The 13723-nt window shown below is 49.5% G+C and overlaps 1 protein-coding gene across 2 annotated transcripts in view; it reads right to left on the bottom strand.

Annotated features, from left to right (window-relative positions):
- IL13RA2 (interleukin 13 receptor subunit alpha 2) overlaps positions 1-13723 on the bottom strand; it is a 33087-nt gene that overhangs the window by 12545 nt on the left and 6819 nt on the right. Inside the window, exons 2-9 of one of the 2 annotated variants that reach the window (XM_033072287.2) lie at positions 12070-12136; positions 11592-11704; positions 10543-10686; positions 7644-7795; positions 4329-4482; positions 3636-3756; positions 1707-1888; positions 501-658 (exon numbers count right to left, since the gene is read on the bottom strand). In XM_033072287.2, coding sequence (XP_032928178.1) covers positions 501-658; positions 1707-1888; positions 3636-3756; positions 4329-4482; positions 7644-7795; positions 10543-10624 — 849 coding nt within the window. In that variant the 5' untranslated portion in view covers positions 10625-10686; positions 11592-11704; positions 12070-12136. Of the gene's footprint in view, positions 1-500; positions 659-1706; positions 1889-3635; positions 3757-4328; positions 4483-7643; positions 7796-10542; positions 10687-11591; positions 11705-12069; positions 12137-12173; positions 12286-13723 lie in introns of those variants that run through there. The other variant, XM_033072286.1, reaches the window with a different exon arrangement.

Below are 13723 nucleotides of genomic sequence, written 5' to 3'. Positions count from 1 at the left end.
TCACACCCTGCTGCAGCCTGTCCCGGGGTAACTCACACCCTGTGCCGGGATAACTCACAGCCTGTGCCCAGGATAACTCAAGCTCTGTGCCAGGATAACTCACACCCTGTCCCGGGATAACCCAACCCTGTCCCGGGATAACTCAACCCTGTCCCGGCGTAACTCTCACCCTGCTCACACCCTGCTGCAGCCTGTCCCGGGATAACTCACACCCTGTGCCCAGGATAACTCACACCCTGTGCCCAGGATAACTCAAGCTCTGTGCCAGGATAACTCACACCCTGTCCCGGGATAACTCACACCCTGCTGCAGTCTGTCCTGGGATAACTCAGGCCCTGTGCCAGGATAACTCACACCCTGCCCCGGGATAACTCACACGCTGTCCTGGGATAACTCACACCCTGTCCCGGGATAACTCACACCCTGCTGCAGCCCGTGCCCCCATCCCGGCTCCTGGCCGCCCCCTTCCCCTCCCTGGGGTACCCGAGTGCTGTCCTTACCGCCCAGGCAGCCGCGGCTCCCCCCGCATCTTCAGCCACCTGCACCTCGTACTCCAGGCAGTGCCGGGGCACTCGCCCGCCCGGGGGGCTCCAGGCCACCAGGAGCTCCCCGGCTGCGGACACGGAAAGCGCCAGCTGCTCCGGGGCTGAGGGCTTTGCTGGGGGGAAAAGAAACACAGAAGGTGAAGGGTGCGCTGGGACAGCTCCTGGTGGAAAGGCTCCAGTTAATCCCCGCCAGCCTTGCCCCTTTCCCCGCGGAGGGGATCCCTGAGCCCTCCTGGCTTTCAGCCACGATACTGGAGGAGCAGGACGTCCCGCGTCTGGAGGATGGGTTATTTATTCATTTATTCTAACCTGGCACACAGCTCCGTGCCCGGGGCTGCGGCGCAGGGGTTTGAATCCCGGGTGTGAGCGCAGTGCCCGGCACGGTCCCCGTGCAGCCGGGGCAGCAGTGACCCCACAGCCCTGCCGGCCCCGCGCTCTCTGCACCCCAGAAAAGGCTCTGCTTTCTGCCCGATGCCCAGAGCCGCACACAAAGCACTTGTTGGATTTGGAAATCCTGCTCAGTAGCCCAGTGGCTTAGCTGGACAATCATCTATTTCTCCTGCTGGCAGGTAGCGAATGCACCAGCATGGTGAGTGCCCAAATAAACACCAAGTACGTGTAATGTTTGTACATCACGCTGTGCTTTGCTCCCTTTCCCTGTCTCTCCTGGGTTTGAAATCCATCTCTGCTCTGACAGACCCCATCACACCTTGCACTCAGCTCACCCCAGACCTTAGCTTGGTTTGAACAGCAAAGCCCAAAGATCTCTCCTGTGCTTGCAAGGAGTGCAGCAGTTGTTTCAGTTCCAGCAGGAGTAAATGAAGATATCTCTGTGACTGTGCTGCTGGAGCCAAAACCCCAGAGCTGCTCTGCCACGTGCCCAGCAGGCCATTTATGTCCCGAGTTGTCCAGCTGCCAAAAGCAGCGCTTTGAGGCACATACTGACCCTCCAGGGTTGTGCTGGGTGGTGCTGCTTGCCTGCAAACACTCCTGGAACTGAAATACTGCTTGGCACATGCCACAGCCCCTTCCCTGGGGGAAATGCACACATTAAACCACCCACCTACAAAAACACCCATGTAATTGAGACCCCCAATGCAGGAAGCAGGCCTGGGCTGTGTGGTGGCCACGAGGGTGCCCTGCTGCTGGCTGCATCCTTACCGAGGTTGTGAAGGCGAAGGGTGGTGTACAGGGGCCGCACAGCCGCCGCTGCTGAGCCATTGACACAAATGTTCAGGTCGCGGTACTCAGCCTGGCTGAGGTTTTGCAGCACGCAGCCCACGTTCATCCCGTGCTCCTGGATGTAGTGATCACACTGCACTGTGTGGTCCAGCCCCTCATACCTGGCAGTGTGTGGGGAAACAGAAAACAGTAACCAGAGCAAATTACTACTTAGTAGGACATTTTTTATAAGATTGTACCTAAGCCTCAGGTATTGCCCATATCCCAGCCTTTGTCCAAAGCAGAGCGCTGTGCATCAGTCACCTGGACTCCTGCTATGGCAAAAGTGTGAACAAGAGGAAAAACCCAAATTAACATGCACAGACAGCTTCTCAGGTTGGTTTCTAGGCTGTGCCAGGCTCTCCCCAAGCCCATTCCTGGAGCACAAGAGGTGCCACTGTGTGACTGGAGCTGGGGAAGGATCTGGCCTCTACTCATGGAGACAGTCCTGCTCCCCTAGGGCCTTCCTGCACCACCAGCCACAGACACTGGAGTTGCAGAAAGGTCCCCTCCCGAGCCAAAATGAAGTGTTTTTAGGCAGGTGACATGTGCCATGGATGTACTGAGTGCTGCTGAGCTGCTCTGGCTGACTGCAGGGAGCTCCCACGGCTCCCCATGGGCACATGGAACCTCAGGGTGCGAGCTAGGAAGGGGTTTGCTCTTTGTTAATGTGCAGCCACAACCCTGTCCCTTCTGCCTTTGGGGGCCACTCCCCAAAGCTGAGCTGCTGGCTGCACCCTGGAAATACTGACTGGTGTTTCATATTACCTCTTAAGACTCCTGCTGCTTTACGTCCTCAGGGTAGGGTTGAATTTGGCCCCTGTACTCCAGACCTAATGAAAGTCTCCCTCCACAGCACATTATGTTTGGGGGAAAGAATTCATGTTCTAGTACTACAAAAATTTGCTCACAGGGATCAAAGGATGCCATGGTGTCCACCCAGTCTTATGATAAAATGGGATCCAGATCCAAATGCCTGGCTTTGCTGCAGGCAATTGAATCAAGGTGGGCTTTTTTAGTGTTTATTTTCCTTTTAAGCATGAATCATGTGTTTTCATGGTTTCCTTCAAGCAGATCCTTGCAGTGAGCAAAATGGTTTTGAATTGATGCTTCTGCTTTGAAGACTATTCCCAAGAACTACACGAAACCTCTTTAAAATGCAGCTACGCTTTTCTCCACACAGCCCAGTGACACAAAACCCAGCCTAAGTCATCCTTTCCATAATATCATAGGAGCTGGAGCACAAATACAGTATTTACTTCATCCCAAACCACTAATTTTAGCTAAGTTTTTCCTGCAGAACAGAACTCAGGCACCACTTTCAAAGAAACAACTGAGAAATATGTATTATTACCTTGTGGCGTTATGTTTGCTTGTATGAGATGTGCTGAGGCTATGAAAATGCATTTGAACACTAGAACTCTAAGTTGCTGAAAAGCTCCATTCTGTGTCTAGGGTTCATTGAGCTTGGTAGCCTTGTGCTCAATCCTGTCCAGTGGAGATGTATGCTCTGTGATCATGGGGAATGTGCAGCCAGAACTACCCAGGTGTGTTCAGCAAAGAGAAGGCACAAGCCTTTATGGTGAACAACATGCAGAAAACACCTCCCAGGGATGAATAAAAGGAAAGGAGGAAGTGAGAAGGCATTTCCTGGCAAAGATCAGCACGGGCCTGATTTTAAGAAAGTAAGAAAGGATTAGGTTTTCTTGCCAGAAGCCATGTGTTGCTTGGGACATTATTTTGGCTCATTCTGGGTGAATTGGGCAATAGCACTGCCAGCTAGAAAAGCATATTTACTGTGGGATTTTTGTACTTTGAGTGGTTCACTTGACTGCCACCTGGATGTTTTCCTATTTTGTTGTTACATACCAATAATATAGCCCATAATGTACACCACGAGGTGTGAGGAGACCTGGCTGCCAGGTGCACTTCAGGTATTCCCAGTCATGATAGATGCAGTGGAAATTCTGGACCTCTGATTCAAGTTTTCCTGTCAAATGAGAAGGAAATAACCACTATTTAACAATGTACCAGTCAGATGCAGCCAAAATACAGTTTTATGCCTTTGAACAGCCATGTGCTGCAGTTGAAAGATAGAAAAAGAAAAGAAAAGAAAAGAAAAGAAAAGAAAAGAAAAGAAAAGAAAAGAAAAGAAAAGAAAAGAAAAGAAAAGAAAAGAAAAGAGAAAAGAAGAAAGGAAAAGAAGAAAGGAAAAGAAAGGAAAAAGTGGCCAGTCAGCATTATTAGTTTTGCTGCCAAGTGCTCTGTATCTCATAAGAGCCAGTCTATCTTAAAGGAGAAAGATGCTTAACTGACCTTTTCATTCACCAGTGGAGCTCCTGCAGGGCTGCTGAGCAGAGCTTTGGCAGGGACAGAGGGAAACAAGCCCCAGGTATGCAGTAACCACAACCACAGCCTTTGGTAGCACAGCTGCTCTACTCTGTTACACATCAGCAAGCCCTGCAATAACTGATCATCCAGGAACCCTCAAGCCAGCACTTGTTCATGCAACAGGCTCATGCAAAGCACAAAACTGTACCAGGTGCCACAGGCTGTCCTAACCTTGTGATGGAATCTGAAAGGTTGCATAAATCCAGTCACTCTGCACCTCCACGTCACCCGTGCACCGCCCTTTGAGCAGGGTCTGCAGCCTCACTTCAGCAGTCCTGCTGAGGTCAAATCCAACTCTGAATTTTAGCTTCCTAGTAAAAATAACCTGGTTGAAAGACAGACTTTTTAAGCACCTCTTCTGTCACTAAGTGAGCTGCAGAATTAGGTACCCTTGCAATTGCTCCAGCTGCAAATAGTCTCATTTGTGTGCTTTACAGTCTCTTTATATTTCTGTCCTGCCTCACTCCTCCAGCATGAATTTATGCCTTCTGTGCCCAGCCCTGCTGGCTGGGAGTCCCTTCACCCCACAGGGCACAGCAAGGACAAGGCAGAGCAGGCTGATTAATGGGATCCCCAGCAGCAAGGAGCACTGCAGACAACCTGAGGAGGATACCACCACAAATCCACACAAAAGCCATCTGTTCATGGTGTGAAATAATCAGAAACAGAAAGAACAATGACTCTTGCAAGGCTATTCCTGTGGGAAGCACAACCACCTCCAGAAAGGGTGGACCAGCAGGCAGGCAGTGCAGCACAGCCTCACCCACCACTGTGAGCCACCCAGCTTTGCCTTTTGTGGGACTTTCTGAGCACCCTCTTTGAAGGTTTTTCTGGTTTTTTTTCCCCAGACTTACTCCCCTTCCTTCACTTTATGCAAGAACAATGAATTTAACAAGGTTTAAAACAAATGATGAGACAAAGTGTTGCATTAGTCCACATAGGACAGAGGTAACGTGCTATAAAATGCATCTGTGCCACAAAATGCATCCGTGTGCTGCAGTGGGAACAGCACTGGCATAGCCACAGTCAGGCTTCCTCTGCATTCCCCAAGTGTGAGAGCAGTGTTGAGCGAGGTATTTCTAACAGATATCAGTGATTTTTGCTTCTGCAGATGTGTAGTGGATTTTCTTCAGTCTGACTGTTCTTCATTACCTTAACTGAGGTCAAGATTTTGGCAAGGTGCCAGAGATAATTTTGCTCTAGTCTGTACATCTGCCTCATATAAGAAACTTTTCTTACTCATGACTTCAGGAATTCAGATTTTTTATTATTATTATTATTATTTTTAAACTGCTTATGTTTTTCTTTGAGATTGCAGTTAAAATCATCCTGGAGGAATCTGCATAGCTGGTGCATCATGACCAACATCAGGTCCAAGAACCCCTTTCCATGCCCTCACAATTGCAATCTGTAGCTGAAAGTGGATTTTTCCCTTCTGCAGACTCCTGTGGGATGGCTGGGCCTAACCCCATTTCTGTGGGGCTGAGCACAGCCTGGCAGCCTTGGCTTTTCTGCCCCAGGCAGGTGAAGCAGGTGACTGTTCCAGCAAGGAGCTGGGCTCCACAGCACTGCCAGCTCCTTCTCTCTTCCTGCTCTCTTGAGCTGGCAAGCCCTCTAGCTCTCCTGCCTTGGGATTGTGCAAAAAACATCCCTTTTTCTTTCAGGATTTCAGTCTGTATCTTAGGTTGTTGAGGGGGATCCTCAGCATATTTTTATGTGTTCCTCAGTACTTTGTGCTAACCAAACAGCCCCCACTGCTGGGTTTCTTCTCTCCCCATTCCATTTACCTTCCTAGACCTGCAGCAGCTTTCATCTTCTAAGCACTCACAAAATAGATTCCAACAACCCTTCCTGTGCTGCTACAGCCCTGCTACACATCAATGAGAGATGAGTACAGTAGTTTCACGAATACAAGCCGCACGGATTATAAGCCGCACCCCCGGTGCCTCGACAATGTTGCTGTCTTTGTCAATAGATAAGCCGCACCCCGAATATTAGCCGCACTTTCGTTCATCGCGAGAATCCGTGCGCAGCTTTCACAAATTGGCCAATTAGTAAGAGGATCGCGGAATAGCGGGCTTTACTGGCTCGGGGCGGGGCCAGGCAGGCTCGGCCCACTCATGGTTGCCAACGGGGCCGGGTGGCCCAGCTCAGCGCCACGGCTCGGCGGGGCTGGCCGGGTGGTGCTGCTGCCGCCGCCGGGCTCGCTGGCCCCCCTCTCCCGTCAGCACCGCCCCGCTGCCGCGTTCGCTCGCCCGGCTGACAGGGCTGCCGCCGCCGGGCTCGCCGTCCGCCCCGCTGCCGCTTTCGCTCGCCCCGCGCCGCGCCTCGCGAGCGCCGCGCCCGCCCCGCGCCGCGCCCGCCCCGCGGCGCTTTCGCGGCTCGCGGCGGCGCTTTCGCGGCTCGCGGTTCGCGGCGAGCGGCGGCGCTTTCGCGGCGAGCGGTTCGCGGCGAGCGGCGGCGCTTTCGCTCGCCGGGCGGCGCTTTCGCGAGCGCCGCTTTCGCTCGCCCCGCCGGCAGGGCTGCCGCCGCCGCCACCACGCTCGCCGGCCGCCCCCTCCCGTCTGCACCGCCGCCGCGTTTCCTCGCCCTGGCCGGCACTGCAGGCCCCCGCACCGCCGGGCTCCCCCACGCTGCTGGCCCCGATTATGCTGGGCTTCCCCCGCTGCCAGGCAGCCCCACCCGCCGGCCTTCCTGCTTCTGCCATGCTCCCCTGCACTGCTAGCCCCAGTTCTCCCGGGCTCCCCCGCCCTGCTGGCCCGGGCTCTGCCGCCCGCCCCCGACACTGCTGGCCCCGCCTCTGCCAGGCTTTCCCACCTCTGCCGGGGCCGGCCGGGCTCCAGCTTGGCTTGGGGCTGCCGCGGGCTCTCACTTCCGTGTTGGCAGCTTTTAGAATTTTGTTAATAGATTAGCCGCCCCGGAATATTAGCCGCACTTCCGGGTTTCCACCAAAATTTTGGTCAAATTGGTGCGGCTTGTATTCGTGAAATTACTGTAATAATTTCATCAAAGAGCTGAGTTAGAGTAAACCATATCTAAAAGAGAGAAGTAAATGGTAATTAGAAACACGCTTCTGGATAGAGGGAATTTTAGAGCATTAGAATAATTAATGAAAATTAATTTTTATTTGTTCACCACTCTGCAACTCTAAGTATCTGTTGTTTCAGTTCAAGCCCTGTAAAGAAGCTTTAGAAAAGTGTAAATATTTTTCCTTTTACAGGGAGGAATATTATGGAATTATTTTGGGCAGCAAAAACTCAGCCCTGTGACAGATGGAACCCCTTCCTTGGCTGCTGCTGCTGTTACATTTCAAAACACATTCCCATTCAAACCACTGAAACAGTTTTTCTTGGAAAACCCCTGTTTTTTCATGGAAAACTGGAATGGCTTTGGTTCCACTCCTTGAAATGTAAACATAAACCTGTGCAGGAAGTAAAGGCAGAGCAATAGCCCTGGTTTGGGAGGATGAATTCCTGCTTTGCCTACCTTCCAGTCTCTGTCCCCAGTGCTGCGATACTCGAACTGGTATTTCACTGTGCACTCGTTGAAGGCTTGGACATGGGCTGGAGGCTTCCACTCCACATCGAGAGAGCCCAGGAGCCCAGGGTCAGTGATCTGAAGGTCTCGTGGCGGAGCAACTACATTAAAAACAAAGCAGAGGGTAAAACAGTGTAAAAGGGTAAAAGAGTGTCAAAGTGAGGAAAACAAACCCAAAGCAGCCGTGAAAGTTGTTGGTATGGTATGCTGCTATGATTTGTTGAAATGCAGCTGCTGGCTGCAGCCCTGGCTGTTTAAAACCCTCTTCTCAACAAACACACACAAGCTCTGCTCCTGCCCATCCCCCAAAAACCAGTTTTTGCTGGTGCTCAGAGAAAGCACTCAAAGATCATTGAAAAGGGACACAGAATGCTACTTTTTGACACTCTTTTTCAAGATACTTTAAGCAAAACTGCTTTCTGGGATGACCTTTCATGTCCTATATTTGCTTACCTTCAACCCCTGATATTTACCAGCCTTCAGTTCACTTATCTCTACAAACATGTTCAGCACACACACTAACACAGCATGACAGATAAAAGCATGCTGTCAGGGAGATTTATGTTCCCTTACCATAATAGGCATAAATCACTCATATTGCTTTAAATATTCCTTTCAAGTACATTATAGATTATTGGGCGGGGGGGCCCAAACAAACAGGAAAAAAAAAAGGCAAAAACCAGAGAATTAGAATAATTCTTATTTTGAACATCTATCAGCTGTACAAAAATGTGCCTTGACAGCTGATCTGGTTTTTATAAAGGTATTTTAAGGTGCTGATATATGTCAATAAATAAGGAAGTATGGGTGAATTCCGTACTAAGACATGTTCTAAAGCTCTATATGGAGTTGTCATTCACATGACAAAACCTGTTTGGCTGCTCAGTTTTATTAGCTGAAACAAAGTCAGTCTTTGTCACCATCTAAGGTAATTTTTCTCCACTGTCTAGAGGTGATATTATTCTTTTGATTTCTACATATTCATTGCTTGATACACTTTCTTTCACAGGAATTTGGAGCCCCTCTCCTGGCAGTGTCAGTCCAGCATCACCACCATCATCCCTTTGAATCTGGCCTCCAGTTCACTGGCTTCTCTGACACCTTTCTCACGTCTTCATTGGATTTACACCATTTTTTCCCTTTTATTATTTTAATAAATCCATTGTGAAAGCACACCATAAGGATATTTTTCAGTGCAAGATAGTGACATAAATCCAGCTTTAATGTGCTCCCTGGAAAATTTGCAGGGTACATTGCTGGACGATTTGTTTCTTCTAGAGCAATTTTCCCAAATGAAACACTCCAGGCAGCAGTTTGAAAATCCCACTTTTCTCAGTATATGAAGCTCCATGGGAGATTTGAGATTTGTTACTACATTAAATGGTGAAGTAGGAGATGTATTTAGGATGATGCTTGACCAAGTGCTTGGAAGGCTCCTCCTGAGTGTACAAATGCTGAGCCTGACAGCAGTGCAAACAAGGAAGCAAAAAGCTGCTAGCCTTTGTCATGATAAGCTGTCAAGACAGGATTAGATTGGTCAGAATTGGAATTTCTGACTAGATAGGAGAATGCTCTGAAATTTATTTATATTGTGAGTTTGAGCAAAACAGCAGTATTTTTTCAAATAAATTGTAATTGTAAACAGTAATTCTTGCAAAATAAATTTTGACTGGATTTTGGAGGGAACAGAAAAGCTTCTCTTTGGGACGTTTCTTGTATTCTGGGATTTGATTGTTTTTTAAATGTCAGCACTGCCTCTTGCAGTTTTTCATTTTCACAAGAATACATTCCCAGTCTCACTCACATCACTCATACAAAACACAGGACTGGAAATGCTCTCTTTCATCATGCACTCTTGAAGGAAAGCTGCTCCTGGATGTTTCTTGGACAAAAACGAACTAACAGCATCTCCCCTGATGTTTGTGGTGGTGAGTCAGTAATGCTGAGCTGGCAGTGAGAGAGCCACAGCCCTCACAGCCACCCCACCAGGCTGCTGGGTACTGCCACCAACATCACAGCTCTGGTGACAAACCCCTGCTTGTCCCCAGCTGCCCCACCATGCCCTCTGAGACACTGCAAGCAGCAGCTGGGGTTTGCAATTTTCCACCTATTTTGCCAGTGGAAAAACAGCATCATGCCAGGTGTCCCCCCCATATGTCCCCCTCAATGTCTGCACTTCCCTGTGCTGCTCAGAGAGGTGGAGGTGACACTTAGGATTTCTGGAACCCATTTCAAGGGCAGCACACTCTGCACCAGGGGGCTGCTGGCAGCTTTCTGTGTGTGCTGGCTGGACAGACAGGCTCTCAGTGGCCTCCTGGGCATGCTCTCACCTCTGCACCATGCACTGCTTCCATCAGGGAAGGCCAGAGCTGCTCACCATCTCCCTGGGTGCCAAGAGCCAGCTGCCAGAAGAGCCTGCAGGTGCAGCAAAGAGGTGCTCGAGGGCTTCAAGCAAAGGGTGCTTGAAGTGCCATTGCCATGGATGATAGCTGGCAGAGCAGTTTTCTCTGGGAGGCATTACTCTCCAAGTGCAAATAAGCCTTGTGTTTCTCACACCTAGCACAGTCTGTCTGTCTGGGACCATGCTCAGGAGCATTTATAGCAGTGTTTATATTTGATAACTCTCTCTCAGATATATTTGCTGTGCACCAAAGGCAGTCTCTTCCCCTTCCAAATTCACTCAGAAACACAGCCACTAGACACAAGATATATTTAGATGGTGGATTAGAGGTTGATAAACCAGCCACTCCCACAGCAATCACACACAGAGAAGAAAAGCTCTGGCTGAATGCCGAGCTCCCCAAAGGGCCCAAGCTAAGATGAAGCAGTGACAGCAGCTGGGCTTTACCTGTGCTGGGGGAGGAGGAGGAGGCCAGCACCCAGCCCCACACCAGAGCCATGGGGAGCACGGGAAGCCTCCAGGGAGCCATCAGGGGTTCCAGTGGCCAGGGGCTGGTCAGAAGAGCAGTCCTGCAGCTCTGATGTGATGGGGCTGCGGAGACACAGCAGAGTTCAAAGGCTTCAGCATTATCCTGGGGCCCTGCTACTCCTCTGCAGGCTCAGTACTGACAGTAAGCATGGCTTTACTTGTTTACCAAGGCTGATTAATCATTTCCCAGAGGACTTCTTTCTGCAACTTTCAGTAATGGCCAAACGTGGCTTCATTTGACATAGTTTGTGGCCAGCTAAGTGCACTCTCCAGAAGTGTGTCAGTACTTCAATCACCAGCCCTCTGTCTCACGTCTTCTCTGGAAAGTGATTCAACCACTGCCACAGGAAGTGCCTTGGACCAATGATATCTTCATTTTTAAAAATGAAAACAGAATGCCTGAGCCTGGCCTTATCCAATAAACAGACACATCTTATGCAACTATCTCCACCTATTGCCTTTGCTGTTTCTTGGAAGGTCTTGGTGGGAATGGTAGAAGTGCGTGTGAGAGTTCTTAGTTGTCATGGCAATATTTGAAGGGGACAAATTTCTATTCTGTGCAAATCTGCTGAAGGGAAGACGGGGACTGAGAGGGAGAGGAGAGGAGTTTCCAGGGTGGGGGGCTACTCCTTCCATCAGATTTCAGGCTAAAGGTGAGTAGAAATTGCTGCCTGCAGTCACCCCAGCTCAGCATGCTTCTGTGTGCCAGAAAGCACATGGATTCTCACAGGGTTTTCATTTTTTCATAGAGATACAGGTATGGGTATAAATTACATAGATATGGAGGACAAGAGAGAGACATAGATTAGATATAGACACAGACCTAGGTATATAAATAGGTATAGATATAGGCATTAAACTTCCTGGAACCTTGAGGCCACTGCTTGAGCTCCACATCAGTAAGAACTTGGCAACCTCAGTATAAGCATACAATTAATCACTGAGATCTATTCTGAAAACGAACTCACTTGATAATGCCCACACAAGCCTGGCTTAAGCAGGTGAAATCCCAGGTCAGACTGACACAGCTGCTTCCTCTTCACCACCCACAGCTACCATGCAGCAATGTGAAACTTGGGCTCTGCTGAACGACAGAACTTCAGGTCAGAAGGATCTATAGAAATCTGAGGATTGGAGCCAATAAAAACCCCCCATCACTGAAAGAAGTGGCTCAGGGGAGCCAGAGGAGGAGGCAGGTGGTGCTAGCCAAGGTATCTGTATATGATTACAATAAATCAGAAATTCAAGCTGGCAACACACAGCAGCAACTAAAAATATGCAACAAGTTTAACAGCAAATTTTCAATTTAAATTAATATCAAATCCCCCAGTCCATCACATAATTGTAACTATTACATCACATAAATCCATCACATAACATATTATCATAACATCATAAGTAATCATAAGTATAGTTATTACACAAGTATTATTATTACAGCAATACCAGTGATTTTTTCTGTTCCACTATGAAACGAGAAGGCAGAAGAAATCATGGGAATTGCTTCTTTAACCTGTAAAACACAGAATAAAACTAGTGTCAGTACAAACCTGGCTGTAGGCAGTGGGTCTGTGTTTCAGAAAGGTCCGAGGATGCAGTGGCAAGCAAAGCTGCCTCAGAGCTGGGAGAACAGCAGCTCTAACTCAGAGCTGGTGAGGAGCAGCATCCAAGGACAGTGTGTGCATGTTAGCACAGAAAGCTTGTTTTCATTTCCAGAATATTTGAATATATTCATATGATTTCACAAGGCAAGTAAAAATAAACAAATGCTTTCACAGAGAGGTTTAAAACCATCAAAGTGCTCTTACCTGGACGTCTAACTGCGTGGGAGCCCATCTACCCCTGGAGTGTGGGGCTGCTCAGCAGCTTCATGGCTCAAAGCTTTGTATTTCACAGAACTCCTGTGTGATTTAAAGACTCCTCTCTGTTCTCCCCAGGGATCAGATGTTGTATTGTCGTGAAATGGCATTGGCCACACGGCCTCTGAGGCTTTACTAAGCACCAGAGGGAGTGCTGCAGGGATTTATGAGGTGCTGGTGTTAATTGTTGCTTTTATGTGCTCAAGTGGGTCAAAGGTATGTTTGAAATATTGAAGTGATTCACCAAGATGAAAACCAAATGGCAGAATCAGTGCAGGCTGTCGGCTGGAGGTGGTGACACACAGCTGTCCCAGCAGCTGGCAGCCACAGCCCCACAGCTCACTGCAGCCCCACGAATTGCCTGAGCCCTTGTGGCTGCACCAGGGGTCCCCAGGGCCACCCCCAGTGGGACCCACCACAGAGCCTTCCCATAAGCTTCTGGCTCTGGGACAAATCCAGCCTCTCCTGGCTCCTGCAGGAAATACAGTGAATTGTCCCTGTCCTCACTCCTCTGCTGGGGCCAGGCAGTCAGCCATGAGATTTGTACAGCCTTGCCTGTCACCATTTCCTTCATCCCTCCTTTCCTGCAAGGCCTCCCTTGCCCAGCCTGGAGAACTCTGCCAGGAGCAGGTGCTCCACAGCCACACCTGGCTTAGCCCAGGTGAGAAACTATTGCCAAATACACCTTGCTGAAAAAGCATCTGATGGTTCTTGCTGATCTGCTCAGGATTGATTGTTCAGGGTCATGGCCAGTCACAGATGAGCCAGCCAAGGCCATGTTGCCTCAGTGAGCTGAAGGAATTTGACTGCAGTAAGTGCCCTCCAGGAGGGACAACGGGGATGTGTTGGGAACAGCAGAGCTGTGGTGCAATGCCCTGACAAGCAACGGGCTGTGGCTTCAGGCTGGCTCCTCCCATGGCCAAATTTAAGCATATTGAGAAAGAGTTCAGGCATGCAAACAGCATGGGAAATGGCATCAGGAACTGAAGGAGTGCTTCTTGTCAGGAACAGAAGTGTCCTCCAAGCACCCGAACAAGACTTTCGGTATCACTGTTTGATTTGCTGCCTGAATGAATGTGTTATCACTTCCCAGCTGTCATCAGTGGGAATGTTTTGGAGCAGCAAAGGCAGGATCAGGCCCCTTTCCTGCTGCCAGGTGTCCTCTCCATTTCTGTATGTGTGTATGCTGACACTGTCGCCTTGGGAGCCCTGTGAATTTTGGGAGTAAGGGTTATGGGTGA

This window comes from Catharus ustulatus, chromosome 14, assembly GCF_009819885.2.
Source record: "Catharus ustulatus isolate bCatUst1 chromosome 14, bCatUst1.pri.v2, whole genome shotgun sequence".
In the NCBI taxonomy this organism is placed as follows: domain Eukaryota; kingdom Metazoa; phylum Chordata; class Aves; order Passeriformes; family Turdidae; genus Catharus; species Catharus ustulatus.
Note: the sequence above shows the minus strand (reverse complement) of the source record. Positions and strands in the feature narration are given on the sequence as shown.